The 20,224-nt window shown below is 37.2% G+C and overlaps 1 protein-coding gene across 2 annotated transcripts; it reads right to left on the bottom strand.

Moving 5' to 3' along the window:
* Positions 1–2,266: 2,266 nt before the first annotated feature.
* Positions 2,267–19,774, bottom strand: zfand5.S (zinc finger AN1-type containing 5 S homeolog). 2 transcript variants are annotated; one of them, NM_001093126.1, is given in 6 exon segments: positions 2,267–4,470; positions 5,846–5,971; positions 8,107–8,210; positions 10,281–10,389; positions 13,192–13,348; positions 19,432–19,774. In NM_001093126.1, coding segments are annotated over 5 exon segments (636 nt in total). In that variant the 5' UTR covers positions 13,340–13,348; positions 19,432–19,774; the 3' UTR covers positions 2,267–4,321.
* Between the last annotated feature and the right edge of the window lie 450 nt (positions 19,775–20,224).

The raw sequence follows: 20,224 nt of genomic DNA on the forward strand, positions 1-20,224 counted from the left end.
AATATTTAATTGCTTGTAGTTAGAATGTTTCTTACTTCATTATGATGAAGCTTATATTAAATTTTAATTTTCTTGATAGTTCCCCTTTAACCAACTTTTCTCAGTGCTAAGGGTCTGCCTAACCTACAGTATACCACCTCTTTGTATACTTCTTCTAAAATTCCACGACTTTGCATTAGCAACAGTCACAACAGCATGGTCTCATTGCAGTGGCCATTTTATTATTTACACATACACAGAGAATGTGCAGGACAGACCTCATTCCTACTCCATTACAAAATGCTAATTCAGGACAATGAAGACGTTCTTTGTGAGAATGAAAAACCTATCCATTATATTAATTTTCTTGAGTAATTATAAAGTTAGCCATGTGAAAATGGTTTCACTGCTCCTCAGCTCAAAGCAGAGCAGGGAGAATAAGAGGTTTAAAAGAAAACATAGAAACAATCTGACATATAAATTATATGTATCTTAACACATTCTTATTTCTTACTGAAGATGTAACTTTGGAGGGGCATGGCTATGTTGTGGATCTGAGTAGACTGTCCAAAAGAATTTACAGTCCAAAGAAAGCATTATTGCCATTGATTATAATGCACCACTATATACATATAGTTATCATTGTACAACATAGTGGAAACAAACCTGTGAAATGTATATTGCTAATCTCTTATGAGAGTGGCAAGTATAACCCAGTCATAAAGGTTAATACAAAGAGAGATGCTCTTACTCTCATGACACACACCAACTCCAATATACATAATTTACGTGGCAAAGTACCACGCCATACTTTTTCAGTTATTTAAGATTAGAATAGGGAGGAGTAACCTTTGTGCACAGGTTAACTATAAACCCCTTGGTGGATTCTCTTCCCTAATAAAAATCCTTCAATTTTATCACAATGTACAAGTGAATGTAACAGCATTTGTGGGCCTTCCTATTTATGGTCAGTAACTTTGGGATTACTGAGAAAGAAGCCACACCAAAGTTGCAATATATTGTAGCTGTAACTGGCAGTCATTCTCACTAGCTAGCTCCTATAGCTAGTGCAAGAACAGAGGATTGCAGCCAATAAAACTAGCATGCTCAGTTCAGACTTCTTTTTTTTTTTTTTTACAATGTAAATAGACAAATAGACCATTTTTGTAGAATACTGAAGCTTTTTTCCATTACATAGTTAGGGTGGTGGCACACGTGAAGATTTGGGGGAGTAATCGCCCAGTGACAAATCTTCTCTTGTTTACAAGCATTTACATAGCACTGTCGACAACTAACTGTCGACAACTAAAGTCTGACCAACAAATTTACCAGTTCAAAATGTATCTCTCTATACCAGGAGTCACACTTCCAAACAGCTAAACTGCTGATTGAACTTACAGAAATTCGATGACTTACAGATTACATTTTTATATATTATATACTGCTCACTTACCCATGTATAGGATCAGTTATCCGGAAACCAGTTATCCAGAAAGCTCCAAATTACAGAAAGGCTTCTTCCAATAGACGTCATTTCAATCAAATAATCCAGATTTTTAAAATGTTTTTTTTCTTTTTCGCTGTAATAAAACAGTAGCTTGCACTTGATCGAAACTAAGATATAATTAATCCTTATTGGACCAAAAAAAAAACAACCTATTGGGTTTATTTAATGTTTACATGATTTTCTAGTAGACTTAAGGAATAAAGATACAAAATACGGAAAGAGCCGTTATCTGGACAACCCCAGACACCAAAATGTCATAGAATACATGAGAATGATAAAACAGCACACAAAGAATAATGTATGCCACTATGAAAGGGGATTCTCAGCACTTCCGAGCGGATTTATCCAACTTATAGTGCCATTCAAAAAGCAACCTATTTCATAGCCCCAAAGCACTCTAGCAGTAACCCCTAACCTGCTGACAACAAGTGGTACATAATATAGTATGATAGACATAATATCAAATGATGCAGAGTGTTGCAGGGCTTCAATGCATATAGGCAGAGTACTAAAATGTTGTTATATAAGTATACCAGCAGTCATTTTTTATATGCAATTGTGTAATAGTATTTTCTCTAGTACATTCTAGTAGTAGTTTTGGCAGTTCAATACCCTAGTATGCCCTATCGACATTAACTTTGAATGCAGCCGAAGAAATCTACTGGCAAAATTAGGGCCAATCCAAAACAGGATAGTCGCTGTATACATTACATACATTATATATTACCTTTTGCAAATTAGCAGACCATTAGGATTCAATTAAAAAAATCAAAGGAAATACTCCCACTGTACATAATTTTATTATTTACATAATACAATATAGCATAAATGCTGAATAGCATGATTATGTGCAATACATAAATATTAACTATCTGTACACATTTGCATATCTAATTAACTCATAAAAGAAATACAAGGTTTAAAGCAAAGAAAAACAAAACAAAAAACGGACGCTTGGAAAGTGAAGAATAAACTAGAGACAGAACACACAAAGTAAAAGCTTAAAGTGAGTGAACATATAGATCTATTTACAGACGAGAACAGGATTATCACAACTCCTAGTCTAAAAATTGAACTCGATCATCTAAAATGGAAAACAAAAGCGTTAAAAAGTTCCGTAATAAGAAAACCTTCCATTAGAACACAGAAGTGATATTACCAGACAAGCATCAGTGAAGTATACTGCCTTTTGTAGAGTTGTTTTTGTACAAAGCTGTATATACTGCAGCCCATGCAATACAACCAAGAAGGTTCCAAAAGAAAGTTCTAAACCCAAGTTAAACTGAGAAGAGTTGAGCAGCCCTCTGCGTGTGGTTCCTGGTACCACTCATGGAAGTAATCAAACGGACCCAAAATCAATCAGCAGCCATGTAAGGTAGCGTTTACATGCAAATCTGTGCAACTGAATCACATTGTAAAACCTCAATATCAATGGTCAAAAAGCCATTTTCTTGAATACCTCACAAAATTAGAGGAAAGGGGGAGGAAGTTAAAAAAAAAAAAAAAAAAAAAAACCCACACACACACCCCATTACATCTAAACAAACTCACACATACTATTAAGACAAGAATACCAGAAATGAAGCCCAATCCCAGAGAACTGCTACTGGTTGCTTCTTACAATTGGCGATGTCACCTGACCTGTAAAAACACTGCTGTATATTTTGCCAAAACATGGAAATTACTATTGGAACATCTCTCATTGGCCAAAGACAAGGGAAAAAGGCACAGCAAAAGAGAGACAATGTGGTAACAGAAAAGTATGTTGTAAAAGAACACCAACGTAGGAGATGGCATAATTTAAGGGATCCTTAGTATTTCACTTGTGGCACAGATAAAACCTCTGTACAATGCATGGATTAGTACAATGAACATCCCCTGCACACGAGCGACACAAAAATGACTACATACTCCTTGTGCAAATGTGTGAAGCCCATAAAGCTCTACAAAAAACAGCTCATGATTAACCTTAGTGTCTTAGGACACTGAACAAGTTAAAAATGGGCAGCCATTTATTATTTCAGTAAAATATTGCATATTTTTATAGGCCACACAGCAAAGTATTGCAAGTTCTGTTTCAAAGCACCAGCTGAGCAACGGCTGGAGAAGCTTCATGTCACGACATGTATTAAGGATCCTATTTATTTCCTGGGTTACCTGGTGCAGTTGCTGGACTGTTACTTGGCAGTGCTATGGTTTGGACCAATTCAAAGTTCCGCAATTCAGAAAATGTAAAAGTTGGCGGTCCCCTTATATAGCATGCAAAGAGTTTTACAAAACAGTTTTTGAAATGACTATTATTAGGAACATCCTACTGCAAAACAGTCTTATACAGTCCATACAGTACAGTTAATGTTCGAGTAAACTAGGACACGGGAGAAGGTTCATGATCTGGTTTATCCAGGTGTATTAGGACCTCCCTTTCAACACATTCCTAAGCCAGCTGCCAAATTGTTATTACAAGCAGAGGATAAGGTGAAGGCATGCAGAATGGAAGCCTACAGTTGTTTTTTTTTTTGGCACATTCGCTTGTTAACATAACACCAGATATGCAATAATTGTAAAGCTTATTCCAATGCTGACAATCCACGTAATTTGGGCTCAGGTGCTTCTGTATGTATTCATCCAATTTTGTCTGTAACAAACACCCAAACATTCTTTAAGTTCAAGATAAGATGGGGGTGGGAAGAGAAACATCACAAAAAGAAACTGTGGATAACATCAGAAGGAAAAAAAATGGACATGCATCTGCTCTTTCATATTTCCCTAGGATATATTAAAATCAGAAACCCAGAAAAAAATATAATAGTCTGTCTTCAAAAAATGTATCATTGTTTATATTCTCTGTATTTTTTCTGCCACCACAACAGGGTTTTCTTTTCTTATTTTTGCAGCGGCCTCTGCTTTGTAATCGTATGGACAGTTGTGCTTGTCGGAATAACGATGAAGTCCACAGAAGAGATTCCCACAACGGCAGTCAAAACCTTAAAGGACAGAAAAATGGAGAGCTCAGACTGGGTGTGCAGATTGCAGAGCAGTTTTCTGTTTTTAGTGACTAAAAATTAGAATTCACTTAAAGGGGAAACTATTGTGAAAAAGAAAATGTAATACAAGCTTCATCATACTGAAATAAGAAACTTTCTAAATACAATCAAATATTCTGTACCGTTTCTGAAATAATCAAGTTTATCTTCACTATTCCTCTCTCAGCATCTGTGTAAGACGTGCCGGGAGATCCTCGGGTATTCTTGCCTCCCGGCGCCTCTGCTCGTCTGAAGGGGTGCAGGCGTCCACCGATGACGCCACGTGCTTTGAAATGGTGCCAGCGTCACTTGGCGCAGATTTCTGAATTTTGGAGTCAGGTTTCCTTTTAAAAGCCAAATCCATTTTGAAAGTGCCCAATCTGGCTTCTGTTTTCAGATCCTGCCGAAGCGTTTATTCTTTGTTTGAATTCATGTTTTTTTACTCCTGCCTGTTTTTTGACTTTGATTCCTGCCGCCTGCCTTGACCCTCTTGCCTAAACTCTTGCTGGCACCTCGTTTTTGGAATTCTTACTAAATTGCGCACTACTCCTTGTAGATTCCGCAGCAGAAAGCCCGGGGTACCAAAAGGGCGTTGGTGAACACTGGAATCCACAGCATGCCCTGTGCATCCAAGTGTGCCCACGGTTTTTAAAGATTCCAACAAACTAGTACGTTACAATCACTTTCTTTTCATTCTATCTTCATTCAGTAGTTGGGTGTTAATAATCATTGACAGCTAGATCCTATATATCATAAGGGGGCCTTTTGCCTAGAAGATGTATTAGAGCTCACTATATTAAAATTCTCAGAAATTGCAGAACTGCAGAATTTGTACCAAAGTCAGTTATTTTGTTAGATTTTGTTTGTACTGGAATCAGTTATTTGAGCGACTACTAATATATCTGCTAGGAAAGGAAGCCTCCCCTATTAGATATACTGTATAGGATCAAACGATCAATGAATATCTGACACCCAACTGCTGCATGAAAAAGAATGAAGAGAAACAGATGCTGAGAGAGGGATAGTGATCATACCGTAAACTTGATTATTTGAGAATAAAATAAAAATTCTGAATATTTGATTGTATTTAGAAAGTTTCTTATTTCAGTATGATAAGGCTTATATTAAAATTTCATCTTTGCAATAGTTCCCCTTTAATTTCATTTAGATCATCAAACTCTTCTTTGGTAAAAAGCACACGTGCACACAGCCCTAATTATGTTGTGTTTTGTAGTCAGCTAATCACACTACTTAGTCATGACGGGTTTGTATTCCTTCTGGAGGTTTCCTTAAATAGTTTGCTTTTCATTCTGCATCACTATATAAATATATTTACCTGTAAGGCCAATCTTCTTCCTGCACATAAAACATCTGTTTTTCTTTGGCTTTGGAAGCTCTGGTTCCTTTTCCTCATTCAGAGAAGTACTCGGTTGGGCTACTGAAGGGCTTGGCTGAGTGACAACTTAATATAACAGATGAGAAATAAAAGAGTTAATTACATTTCCATCATAAACTATTAATATAAATACAGAAGAATAATTCCAGAAAGCCTGTTTTTAAAATAAGTATACATTGCTATTCACCAATTTGTGTTCAGTAAAAAACTATTTAAATACAACTCAAAATCAACAAGTAAACTGCTGTACAGCTTGTGCAATGTTGACCTGCTTAAAGTAGAAGGAAAGTCTTCTTCCACTTGGGGCTGCCAAATGTTAGTGCTCCTATCAGCGGGAAAACTGCACCGGCCTGGGATTCTTCTGGGAAATTTGAAGAAAGAAGAACTCGAAAGAGGATCGCTCTGTGGTGCTCGCTGGAATAACCCCGGGCTGGTGCAGTTTTCTGCTGATAGGAGCACCAGTCCGGGGTTTCAGGTAAGTAAATACAATCACTTGGGGGTGCCTAACATTTGACACCTCCAATTGGAAGACTTTCCTTGTCCTTTAAACGGTCTTGTTGCTAGTGCAGTCATTTTGGCAGCACTTGTGCAGCAGCAGAATGAAAGCAATCTGTCATGTAGAAAAGGGATTTAAGGAGTCTTTACTGTATTAATAACAGTGGACAACTTTTTGACATACACTTGCACAACCATACATTGAATGCCTTAGTGCTCTGTAGGGATATTTTGCTTGTCTTTAAAAATGTATTATTTGGTTATGAATAGCTTTGGAGAATACCCTGCAGATTTCATTGTACTTTTGTGTGGCGTTTCTATGGAGAATTCTTTACTCAAGATATTTCCAAACATACAACACAGCCTCTGTCTCTCCTCTGTGAACGTGTTTTAAAGACCCAGGTCTTATAACAGACTGGATATTTTTTGAATTCTGATTTGTTACCCAAATGTCATACGGGCCTTTAGAAAGTTACCTGCACTCAAAATAAAAGCCTTTTAGGACACATTGACTGTCACACTTCTTGTGAATCTGCATTTTATTAGAGAGCCATTCAGCAAGTTTTAGACTACTGATCAATTGAATATGATGCAGCGTGTGTAAATTATACTTAGTCATAAAGTGATTAGTCCTATTTTCTCCATGGGTATAGCATTCTCCCTACCTTTCTATTGACTTGAGCTTACTAATGAATTTATTAGATCTACAAAGTCAACATCAACAGGTGAATATTGCATTTTTATGACTAGAGCATGGTATAGTCACATGTTAAAAGGAACAGTAACATCAGAAAATTAAAGTGATTTAAAGGAATGACAAAATAATGTACTGTTGCCCTGCACTTGTGCACTTGTAAAAGTTCTGTTTGCTTCAGAATGACTACTATATAGTTTATATAAATCTGCTGTGTAGCCATGGGGGCAGCCATTAAAGCTAGAAAAGGAGAAAAGACACAGGTTACACAGTAGATAACACATACTGTAAGCTCTGTAGCATACGTGACTTCTCAGAACTTTATCTGCTGTGTATCCTGTACCTTTTATCCCTTTTTAGCTTTGAATGGCTGCTCCCATGGCCACACAGAGGATTGTTTATATAAACTGTAGTACAGTTTCTTACTTGTTCCTTTTATAGCATTCCAAATCTTATTTTGGGCAAAATAATGCTGTAAAGTGCTTGCATTTTAAATCTTGCTGCAGACACAGACCATTACATGTGATGTAATTGCAACATGAACTACTTTGGCAAGAGTTATTGTTTCTCATTCTACTATTTAAACCACAGTAAAATAGAGATAGGAAGGATCCAAGACCTTTAGCTTAAACACCGAATATTCAAAATGCACATAAATTCACAATATTTCAGAAAGCACAGACTTACTGAATGACTCAAACCTTTACACCTAGGGCAAAGGGCACTTTTATATTCCCAACATTATTAGTACTTCAGGATTACAAAATGTAATAAAAAATTGATCATTGTCGTTAAATGACCTTTTTATCTAAACACCTTAATTAGCCACACAACAAAGCCTGAAGGGTTCTCATAAAGTCATAGAATTATTATAATTATTATTAAAACATGTTTTTTCAAGAGAACAATTACCTCTTCCTTTTCCTCCCAACAAAATGAGACACTTGTGTGATTTTGCCCATCACATCAGTAAGTGCATTACGCACTGTATACATAAGCAAAAATATCTTACCAGGCTCAGATGTCTCAGTCTTGGGAGAGGCAACATGGTCTTCTCTTGAAATGCTCATTTCTGTCATTTGTTGAGTTACAGGCAATGAAGCAATGGGTGTATTTCTAAAAAAAAAAAAAAAAAAAAAAAAAAAAAAAAAAAAAGGGGGGGGAGGGAAAGGAAGTTCAGCCAGTTAGATGTGCCTTTATATTCCTTGATTCTTCGGCTTCACCTCAGTATATTAATAAAGACAAACACAAATACATTCTGTTATCCAGAATGCCCCAGACCTGGGGCTTTCTGGATAAGAGATCTTTCAGTAATTTGGATAGTAATACCTTGCGTCTACTTAGAAATCATGTAAACATTAAATAAACCTAATAGACTGGTTCTCCTCCCAATAAGCATTAATTATATCTAAGTTTGAATCATGTACAAGATAAGGTTTTATTATTACAGAGAAAAGGAGAATATTTTGGATTATTTAGATAAAATGGAGTCTATGGGAGAGGGTCATCCTATTATTCTGAGCTTTCGGGTATAATTGGGTTTAGGAATCAAAAAGCGATAGGGTGGGAGTGTCTTTTTCAAATCAAAAATTCTCAAATTATATTTGACAAAGTTAGAATTCGTGGGAACTTGAGGTATGTGCAAGATGTCTTAAATGGAGTTATATTACATATAAATAAAAGGTGCAGAGGGAGCACTTACTGGTCACCGGTTTAAAAACAAAGGTTGCTATCGGTAACTGCCCTTGGGCACACTATTTGCTTTTATTGCATATGGGAGTCTTTGCCATAGTGGTACAGTAATGCAACACTTCTGCACAAATGCTGTATCCATTTTACTCCTCAATTAGCGCTTTGTTTGAGCTTCTGAAACAGGTCTGCTTTCATAAACAGGCATGTCAATAGTAACAAATGGTCACAACGCTTCAGAGTTCAGTTCATTAAAATGGCAGATCAATAAATATAGATATGAAGAATTGCTAGGGACTATTTGGGACCTTAACATTCTATACTAGTCATGTATTATTAAATGGTTTAGGGCACTCACAAGAAATGATTTGCATGAACATAGGGCATCCACCAAACCTTAGCATGGATTCACATTTCCAACAAAACATGTCAATCTGAGCTTCAAAATGTGCATTGCCCCACTTAATAATGGGATGTGCAATAAGGAAAAAAAAATTCATAGCAACATAATTGACATGAACAAAAGGCTTTAAAGGAACAGTGTTGCTCCCCAACTTATTAATATTTACTTTAGGTTCATAACACTTTTGTAATAATGCAACGTAATCTTTAAGATGTACTTTTTTATTTTAATAAGATTTTTTTTTTGTTCGGGCATTTTTAGTTCCTATGTGTGAAAAAGCACATTTTGACTTTTTCCAGGAAGATACCAGCTTGTAAAATGCTAGCATATTAGGGCATTTAAAGAAACAGTAACACCAACAATTAAAGTGCATGAATGAAAATATCGCGTATAGTTGCCCTGTTCTGGTAAAACTGATCTGTTTGCTTCAGAAACACTACTATAGTTCATATAAACAAGCTGCTGTGTAGCAATGGCTGAAATTGAAAAAAAAAAAAAAAAAAGCTATAAGGCACAGGTTAAATAGTGGATAACATATAACACCATTATGTTCGAGATTTTCTGCTATCTGCTGTAACCTGAGCCTTTTCTTCTTTGAATGGATGCCCACATTGCTACAAAGCAGCTTATTTACTTAACTATAGCAGTGTTGCTGAATAAAACAGGGCAGTGTTGCCAGTGCAGGGCAACACTGCATTATATTTTTATTACTTTAAAACACTCATTTTTTGATGTTACTGTTCCTTTAAGGAAATGCTCATTTGACATTTTTACAACACATAGGAACTTTGTAAAATCACCACATGTAACATTCATTGACATCCATTGGCCAATTCTTTGCAGGGCCAAGTAAGCAACTACCCACAGTTTTCCTAGAGCAAATTGTACAATTTTGAATGATTGTTTTAAGATAAGCTTGGTCCTACAATAATGAAAAGATCTTTAACAATCTTAATGTGTATGATCAGCTTTAGATGCCCCCAGAATTTGCTATAAACAATGCCCCTAAATATTGTCGTCTTTCAACGTGTTCCTTTTCTTTTACTATGTCATCCTTTTATTTCATTAAGGTTCCTTATCTAATAAAGATTTACCTTGATTTATCAGAGAGACCGGCTGCAGCGCCTTCACAGTTCAAGGAAGTTTCTACTCTCTGTATAGATGCAGATTCTGTAGATGGACTATTTGAACCACTGGCAGCCCCTAGATAACAGACAATTAGATCTTAACTATAGGAGGGCATCGACATTGAAATTCAAGAACACCTTTCATGATTAAAAAAAAAAAAAAAAAATTATATATATATATATATATATATATATATATATATATATATATATATATATATATATATATATATATATATATATATATATATATATATATATATATATATATATATATATATATATAAAAAAAAACAGCTTATTGTACCATGTATATATAGCAAAAGTCATGCTTTCATTATATTTTTTAGGCTACAAGTACAGAACGAGCCTCCAGAAATATAATTTCAAGCATATCTCCCTGAAAGATCACCACTACAATCTGATGTACTCAAGACTTCCAACCAAATTGCTCTATACTATGGATATCAGTTGGTTTAGGCAGATTTGAAAATTTAATCTGCTGATCCACCAGGTTAACAAGGTATGCTGCAGATAAGAATATGAAGTTGAAACTCCACTTTCCTACTGGAACAATCGGAGGCAGCCATACTGCCTGTGGTCCCTTGTATGCTCTCCAACATTTTGTTTTGTGGGCCGATAGCTCAGGAAGCATAGAGAGTGGTTCATGTACAGTCATATTAAAAAGTTTGGGAACTCCTCTCAGCCTGCATAATAATTTACTCCATTTTCAACAAAAAAGATAAGTGATTTGTCTTTTATTTCCCAGGAACATCTACTTGGATGATTTTTAGTGAAGCAGTATTCAGTTTTATGAAATTAAATCAAATGTGAAAAACTGGTTGAAAATGTATGCATTGTCCAATTGATTGCAGGGTCAAGCAGGCAGCTACATACAGTTTTTACAACTTCATCTAGACAATATCACTTAAAATGGTCTTTTTAGTTGATGGACAAATCCTATATTTAAATGATCCTTTCAGGATAAGCTTTGTCTTCCAAAAACAAAAATCTTAACATCTATGGCCACCTTTAATCCCAAACTGCTTGCTCCAGCAATTAAGTACTGTTAGTGTAATTAATATGCTTTCTTATAGCCATCAATACATAGATAAGAAAAAGACAAAAAAAAGTCTGCCTATTTTCTGTTACGTGAATTTGATTAAGGAAATGTATAAAACTTGTTGCAGGAGCTACCAGCATTAATTGCCCCACAAGCAGAAACAGCCCAGGAATACTGCAAACCTCTAATCCCATATGCCAGACAAAACTGATGCTAGGGGGTTGCCATAAACCATAGAATACATGTACGAACCATTTTCTTACAAAATAACATTGTTCTCTAAACGGTGTTGAGAGTATGGAAGAAGAAAGGTGTGTGTTAAATACCAAACTCTACTGCATATAAGGTTTGTAACACATAATCCTTACAGTTCAGAACTGATTATTGCTCAGAGATCCTGAAGGCCAAAAATGGAATACAACAGCCTTCTATTGGGATGGCTACAAAATGATATGAATTAATAATTATAATTACAGCATGTCTACTAGCCACTAAATGGATAACTTTGTGGGGCAAGCAGAGAGACCAGACAAAGCTATAGTTTGATCTTAGGTGAAGAAAAGTTTTCTTAAAAAAAAAAAAACAAAAAAAAAAAAATCCCTAACAAGAGATCCAAGGCTGCATAAACTGGCCACAGAGACACCTAAACGATAGTTAGGACTGGTTTGTGTAGCAGCACCAAATTGAAACATATAACTAGAAACTACAAATGAAAGTAATGCAAGCTTTGTATTACATGCATATCTTTACAATTCACATAGACAATATATGTAACCACAATCCACTCACAGTTCTAAAGACATTGTACAAGATCATAGACAAAATTGTCAAAATACTGTCAAGAACATAAGCCGGTGTGTCCCTTAGGAAGGCTGGAGAAGGACCAAAAGTTTCCTATTGCTGTATGCATTTACAATGTGTAGATTCCATATCATGGAATCCTGGTGAGGACAAGAATATAGTAAACATTAAGCTTATTAGCAGAATGTCTGGGGTTGATCAGAATACAGTTGCCAATAGCAATCAATGCTTTATTTTCCCAGCATGTAGATAACTGATGAAAAGTATGATTCATTGGCAACAGAAAACTGCACTTGGGTACTTTGACAAGGATTGTAACCCTGAACTTTTTTTTTTTCCCCATGCATGCTTTATTTACTCAAGCTTCTCTGAAGGTATAACTAGTTGAGCTTACAGTTTTAGCCTTTATCCTCCCCCACCCAACATCTCTCTACCAGGCTACCACAACTATTATCCCTCCCACAGACTTCAGACCTTTATCAAGGCATTACAGGAAGCTTGAAGCACTTTTTGCACGTCGGAACTGTACTTCCAGATACTTAAAAGAGTGCCTTTACTTCTTTTCTTAGTAAAAATGTCCTTTTTGGACATTCTATTAATGTGATTCCACACATTCCATTATTATTTAAAGGGCAGCTCACCTTGAAATTAACTTTTAATATGATACAGAACAGACAACTTTTTCAATTGGCCATCATTTTTTATAGTTTTTGAATAATTTCCTTCTGACATTTTCCAGCTTTCAAATGGTTCACTGACCCCCATCTAAAAAAGCTCTGTAAGGCTATGCATGCATGGTTGCTAGGGTAATTTGGACCCTAGCAACCAGAATGCAAAAATTACAAACTGGAGAGCTGCTGAATAAAAAGCTATTTCAGAAAACAAATAAAAATTGCAAATTATCTCTAAATATCACTCTTTACATCATACAAAATAGTTAATTTAAAAGTGAACAACCTCCTTCTCACTTTCAGATGTTCAGCATTCATTTAATGCAAACGGTTATCCACTTACCCATTGGACTGATTCTGCCACTGTTCTGTCTTTGAAGGTGTTCTTTATAGCAAACCGAGCACATTCCATTTGTTCTAGGATTCCCATAAAAACCACATCCTGTATTGCACAGCATTGGTCCTGGAGTTTGGTTTGTCTCCTGAGCCATTTCTATATGCTGTAAAGACAGAAGAAAGGAAAGGAAGCATTAAAACATGGAATTTTGCCAAAATCAATGGCTGATCTAAAAATAACTGCACTCAAGCATGCATTGATAGATTTCTAATTTAAAACTGCATATGTTCCAGTTCACAAGCTCTATAAATAACTTTGGATGCAAGCTTGATTCTCTTCCAATAATGCACATAGTTGGATAAAGCTAATCTGATTCATAACAACAATTATACTGTATTTTATATACTCTTATTGATTTTGTTTTTTTATGAATAAAGGTGGCAGACAAACGTACGCACTTTTAGTCACATTAATATTTTGCCATGGCACAGGTAAGAAAACAGCAGCCTGAATATATAAACAGCTGTAATTCAATTATTCAAATACAGCATGTTCAGTCTGAAGCTCTGGCACATGCGGCCCCTAGTTTGCTCAAGGTCTCTATAGACTTCTTTGTATGGAATAATTACATTACTGTGAATCTAGTCCTGAAGCAAACAAGCCAACTAATATTTGACATCTTAAAGGAGAAGGAAAAGCTAAAATTACATAAGCTTTATCAGAAAGTTCTATATAAATACACTTTATGTATAGAGGTATATAAGATATTAGGTCTATATCAATACACCAGTAAGCCCTTTAAAGTAATGCTCCTCTGTCAAAAGAAACACTGCATTTCTTTCCTTATATTGTGTACACATAGACTTTTGTTTTCAGATCCAGGGCTAGGGCTTGAGCATGCTCCTCTCTCCCTTTCCCTCTCCCTTTTCCCTCCTCCCCTCCCTGCTGTAATCTGAGCCCAGAGCTATGAGTGAGCAGGGAGCGACTCAGGCAGGAAGTGATGTTACACCAAGCTAATATGGAAGATACTATCTTAAACAAACAGAGAGAGCATCTAGAGCTGTTTACTCATGTATGGTAAAGCATTCTTCAGAATTAAATATAGTGTAATAGTTGCACAATTGTTGCTAATCTATTAGAAAAACTGCTTTGGTAGCTTTCCTTCTCCTTTAACACCTATAGGAATGTGCACAACATGGAAAGAATGAATATGGCAAGACTGGAAACCACTGATCTTTTAACATCTTTAGGGGAGATCATTTATACTGAAGTTTTAGAAAACAAAATGGGCAGACGACTAGGGATGTAGCGAAAAGCCGATAATGTGTTCGCGAACGCCGTTCGCGAACACCGGCAAAAAATGCGAACAGTTCGCGAACTTCGAACATCCGAAAATCGTTCGATTCGAACGATCGAAGGATTTTAATCGTTCGATCGAACGATTTTCGTTCGAATCGAACGAAAATCGTTCGATTTTAGCGACCGAATGGTCGAACGATTTTGACGCGAACGCCTATTGGCGAACGTCGCGCGACGTTCGCGAACTTGCGGCGGACGCGAACAGCCGACGTTCGCGCGAACAGTCCGCGACATCCCTACAGACGACATTCTATGGCAAGATATAAGGCTAGTGTTCACCCCTAAACTCCTGCTTTGTGATGGGCCTGCCCCCGAAGATATTGCATTTAAAACTACCCTGTGTGCCATAAGCCATAGACAATAAAAGTATATGCATATATAATTTTTACAGTGTATCTAATGTGTTGTCCAAAACACTAGCATGCAATTGTATCCCATCCCAGCAGAGATAAAAAAAAGAAGCTACATTAAGGCACACACATGGCATGCAAAGCTGCTATGCCAAAAATCACAGTCGAAGATAACTTGTGCACCAATATACTACTTTGGGGTTTGCCACGCAGTCTGAACAACCTACATATACAAAATACTCAGAGGTGCATGCTATTTCCTGCTCACCACAGCATCAGCCCTCACCTGACGTGCATTCTTACGTGTTAGGTTTCCATTAAGCCATGCTGTAAATAGAAACACCGATTTTGTTTTTCATTGCTGCAATCTTTTTAAGTACTGACCAAGAAAAGCAACTACATTTTTTTAAAGGGGCGGTTCACCTTTAAGTTAAATTTTAGCATGTTATAGAACGACCTATTCTAAACAACATTTTAATTGGTCTTCGTTATCTAATGTTTATAGTTTTTTCATGATCTGCCTTTTTCTTCTGACTCTTTCCAGTTTTCAAATGGGGTTATTGACCGCATCTAAAAAACAAATGCTCTGTAAAGCTACACATGTTTTATTATTGCTACTTTTTATTACTCATCTTTCTATTCGGGCCCTCTCCTATTCCAGTCTCTTATTTAAATCAATGCATGGTTGCTAGGGTAATTTGGACCCTAGCAACCGGATTGCTGAAATTGCAAACTGGAGAGCTGCCAAATAAAAAGCTAAATAACTCAAAAACCACAAATAATAAAAAATTAAAACCAACTGCAAATTGTCAAAGAATATCACTCTCTACATCATCCTAAAAGTTAACTCAAAGGTGAACAACCCCATTAAGAAAGATTTAACTCAAAACATGACCAAGACAGCAATTACCTTACCAAGGACCATGAATAAAATCTACACTACATAATGTTCTAGACAATAGTCATGTAAGAGTACAAATAAGAGACAATTGCACTATACAGCACGGATGGGAGTGATGCTGCAGCTTGACAGAAATAATTTTAAAACGTTATGTGCAAAAATAAATCAGCATAAGTTTCGACTCATCAATCAAAAACAGACACATGCACATATACACGCTTATCATGAGACCTAAGCTATGACAGGCAGCTCTAGAGCAAGAATTATAAACACCATGCAGTTCAATACACAGTGTATATGGGGAGCAGTAATAATCTGTGTAAAGCACATATAAAAAAACACTGCAATGCCCTAAATATTTGCTAAAAAGAAATAGCATGGTTTATAGGAGGATACATTCAACACGGGCAAATAGAAATAAATCCTCTAACCTCCCCTACTCTTTGCTTGCGTTATTTCTCAGCAGCTTAGGTCACATGGGTGGGTACTTTATTCCGCCTGTCACAAGGCTGCAATGTGACAGGCTGATATGCAAGCTCAGACACACAAACCCTAGTCAACAGGGGCCTCTGAAATCAGCTTCTATTAATAGAGCAGAGCTTGACAACTCCTATATAGCAAGGATAAGCAACACATACACTTACTGTATTACAGACTGCCAACAGAGGTCTCTTTATCACAACATCATAGAGATGATTAGATACTGTATAAATAAAACCACTTGTCTCTTAACCAGCCAATCATGAGCGTGTGTCTGCTTAAAACAATATATATTAGCGCCAAGTTCCCTCTTTTTAATGGCTTTGTGCGCAAAATAATTATTGTGTACACACTTTCTAAACCGGTGTTCTCACTTTAAAAAAAAAAAAAAAAAGCGTGTGCAGGTCAAAAATGTGTTATCACACAAAAGCCAGAGTTTATTATGTGCTCTGGCATCAAAATGTGTGCGTGCGCATGCGCACAGTTTAGTGGGAACATTGGTTGGTACATGTGCTCCGATTTAGTCATACGACAGGAGTTGAAATATAATCCATGATATAGTAAATGGCGTTCAAAAAGTAGTATTTGTGCAAATTCAAAGTCTGTTATGATATCAGCTGGTGCCCTCAATTGGCTTCATCCTAGCGATGTAAAGGACCATTCCACAATGGTTTAATAATGCAATGTAGTAAGTCCAAAACAAAACAGTCTGTAATTAGTTCAATTCATTTGATGGTTTTCATAGGAACAGAATGGCACAGTACTACTTGATCAGCCAAAGGTGACTTTACTACAGTGTTTTGTCTAATAAGATTGTTGAGCTTCATTCACTAAGGGCAATAAATCTTTGATAGCACATGTGACAGAACGCCACTTGTTGGCTTCTAACGAGCCAAAATACAAATCGACAAAAGGAAAACATATGCGGCACGGCTATTTTATGAAGTAACAAGTACTTGTGCTGCCTATACATTTTAGACGATGGGAAGGAAACACTCTGTGTGACATTGTCTTAATGGAAAAATAAAACCCCAAAATTAATAAATATGATGTAAACTAAGTAGCATATTAAAGATTATTACCAAACTGGAAAATATATTTAAGCAAATATTGGCCTTTTACATCTTTTAGCTTGAGTCCCCCTTTTGTGATGGTCTGTGTGATCCTTCAGAGATCATCTGACCAGAAATACTGCAGTTCTAACTCTTAGCAGGAAGTGTGGAAGCAACAAACAGAACATTGTACTTTAACTGGATCATCTGTCCTACCATGGATGGTTTGTTTGTGTACACCGTGAATCGTAGGATCCCAGGGGACAGCCCTTAAGTCACTAAAATGGTGATTTTCTATTTTAGATTACAAAATGGCTCATACTACTAAAAAAGTATAATATGAAAATGGTTTATTTAGAATGAGCTGTTTTATGCAATATATTTTTATATTTGTGGGGTATACTTTTTCTTTAAAAGTAAACAGTTACCACATCATAAAAATGAAAGGCCAACTGAATCACAAGCAATTGTAATCAGGCGAGTGTTTCCGACATGAAGTAGTAATAATAACTATAATGAGAATTATTAACACATGAACAAGTTGAGATATTTCAAATGGCAACTAAAGCCCTAAGTCCACCACAGAAACAACACTTCTTTCTCTTAAGTGCTGCTGTTACTCAAGGGCTTGTAATGCAGCTTGAATACATTTGTTCAATCCACATTTACAACAGTCATTTGTTGCTCTTAAAGTAGTGTACAATTTAATTAAAAATGGTTTCAAATTGCATCACTTATAGTGATTTATACTGTAGTCAGTGTGACTGATTAAAGTAGTATGAGGTGTGTTCATAGAATATTGGCAACGTTTAGAGGTAGACTAGGGAGCAAGATATGGCCACGTGTGACAGCATTATAACCTTGCTATTTTTGGGTTAGTGCAAAAAAAAAAAAAAAGAAAAAGTGATTATATGTGATCAAACTGAGCAAGGAGTTAACAACTTGGATGTGCCTTTTAAATGAAGTCAGGTTTCCATGTTGACAATAGGTGACTAATCACATGAAATGGTCCAGCTCCTGCCCAATACTGACATCCTGAAGTAACACAATTTGTCCTCCAAAACAAAGAAAAGGAGGAGCCTGGGATTGGTGTGTTGGGGAGACAAAGGAGGCAGACCTTGCTCTACCATGGAGACAGGAAACCCAGTGCAAAACAGGACAGAGAAAAAAGTCCAACTGTACTGGTAGGTGGAAAAATAAAAAGATCCGTTTCCCCCTCCTCTGTCTCCACCCCCCTGTGATCTTCTCTCACTTGTCTCCCCCCCTTCCCGAGATAGCAAGGCCTCAGGCAGTCCCGGCCTGTACTAAAGCACTGAGTCATTGTAAGTAACAGAGAGGAAGGCACCACCACCAGAGGAGACACCTATATATATCAATAGTAGCCATAAGAAGGGAAATATCGAAGCAATGGCGGCGCTCCGTGAATAGCAGTTTCCGGAGGACTCATTGAAACGCCACCTGCCCTTTGTAATGGTGTCAGTCTCAATACATCAGCATCCGGGAGCCCCACTAGCCAGTTGGGCTGATCCGAGCCAATATAAGCAGGGCTGCCAGGTAGCGACTCTTACTAGAGGTCACAATGATAGACCCTAACGTAGCACGTTACCCTTTGTCCCTCCATATTCGCCGCTTTCACAACACTGCCCCTGGGTCTCGGCCCAAAACCGTTTCTTCATGTGCTACACAAGAACCGGATCCGTCTCCTTACTCCCGGTAACCCCCCTCCCCGTGGTTTTGGCCTTATAAGGCCGTCCCTGGGAAAAACACGTCAACTTAACCCCTCAGTTGCCAGAGCCATTGTTAAGACCCATTCAAGATCTTGTTATGAGGTTGCTAAGTAACCTTTAAGGTAACTCTGATAAGGGAGCTTCAACCACAATGGCAGAGTAGCTGGGGGGGGGGGGCGCAACTCATGTTACTATTATTTCCAGGTGACTGGAAAAGGCTCTTACTCTTGTGAGACTACAAGTTCCAGCATACCCCGCGACAACATTGCTTGTAAGGGAACGCTGGGAGCTGTAGTTGAGAAAGCAAGAGAGCTGTAGGGATTCCATAGCCCCGTGCTGTAAAGGTGAAGCCGAGTAAACTAGGATAGAACACTTACGCTGTTTCGCTCCGAAGGAACTGGAAATAAAGCTAAAGAGTCTCTGTGTCTCACTTCTGTGTGCCGTCCTTTGTTTGCCGAAACAACACTTCTCTTGTTTTAAAGATTCCCTCCCCCTTAAATCCTTTTCCTCCTCCTCTGAAAATGTCAAGCCAGCGACCAAAAGAAAGCCTTGGTGATTTGCGACAGATTCAGCAAGCAATGTCGGTGAACCGCTGACGCGTCCTCTATTCCCCTGTCTCTCGGAGACCAGCCGCTTGTCTATCTCTGCTCACTGCCTGCTGCCCGGACTGTCTTTACAGTCAAAGAGGGCGGATCCAGGTCTAGGCTGCTGACGAAGGCGAAACCCCCAGAAGGCAGTCTCTGAGTAAGCTGTGTGTAAAGCACGGGAAGATCACGTGACAACAGGCAACCAATCGTAGGCCGGCTTACTGTTGTACTTCAGGTGTGACAAGGCCTCTCACATCACGTTGTTGTCTTACTATATTGTATCGTCATGACTAAGTCATTTATGCTGGACAGCTGTCCTGCTTTATTTAGGGAAACTGTGACACATGGCTGAGGAACAACAGATATAAATACTGCTTTAACTTTTTTCTTTTTTTGTAAACATTTGTGTTTTATAAGATAGAGCATAAATACACATTTCACAGTTTATGTTGTATCAGATAGACATTTGTATTACGTGGAATGGTTACAAATAAGACTTTAAATAAAATAAATTCAGGCAATTACTATACCAGCCCATACTGAGTGTATCAATTAACCTGAATGTGCGGGACCTGCGGCTTTC

This window comes from Xenopus laevis, chromosome 1S, assembly GCF_017654675.1.
Source record: "Xenopus laevis strain J_2021 chromosome 1S, Xenopus_laevis_v10.1, whole genome shotgun sequence".
NCBI lineage: Eukaryota > Metazoa > Chordata > Amphibia > Anura > Pipidae > Xenopus > Xenopus laevis.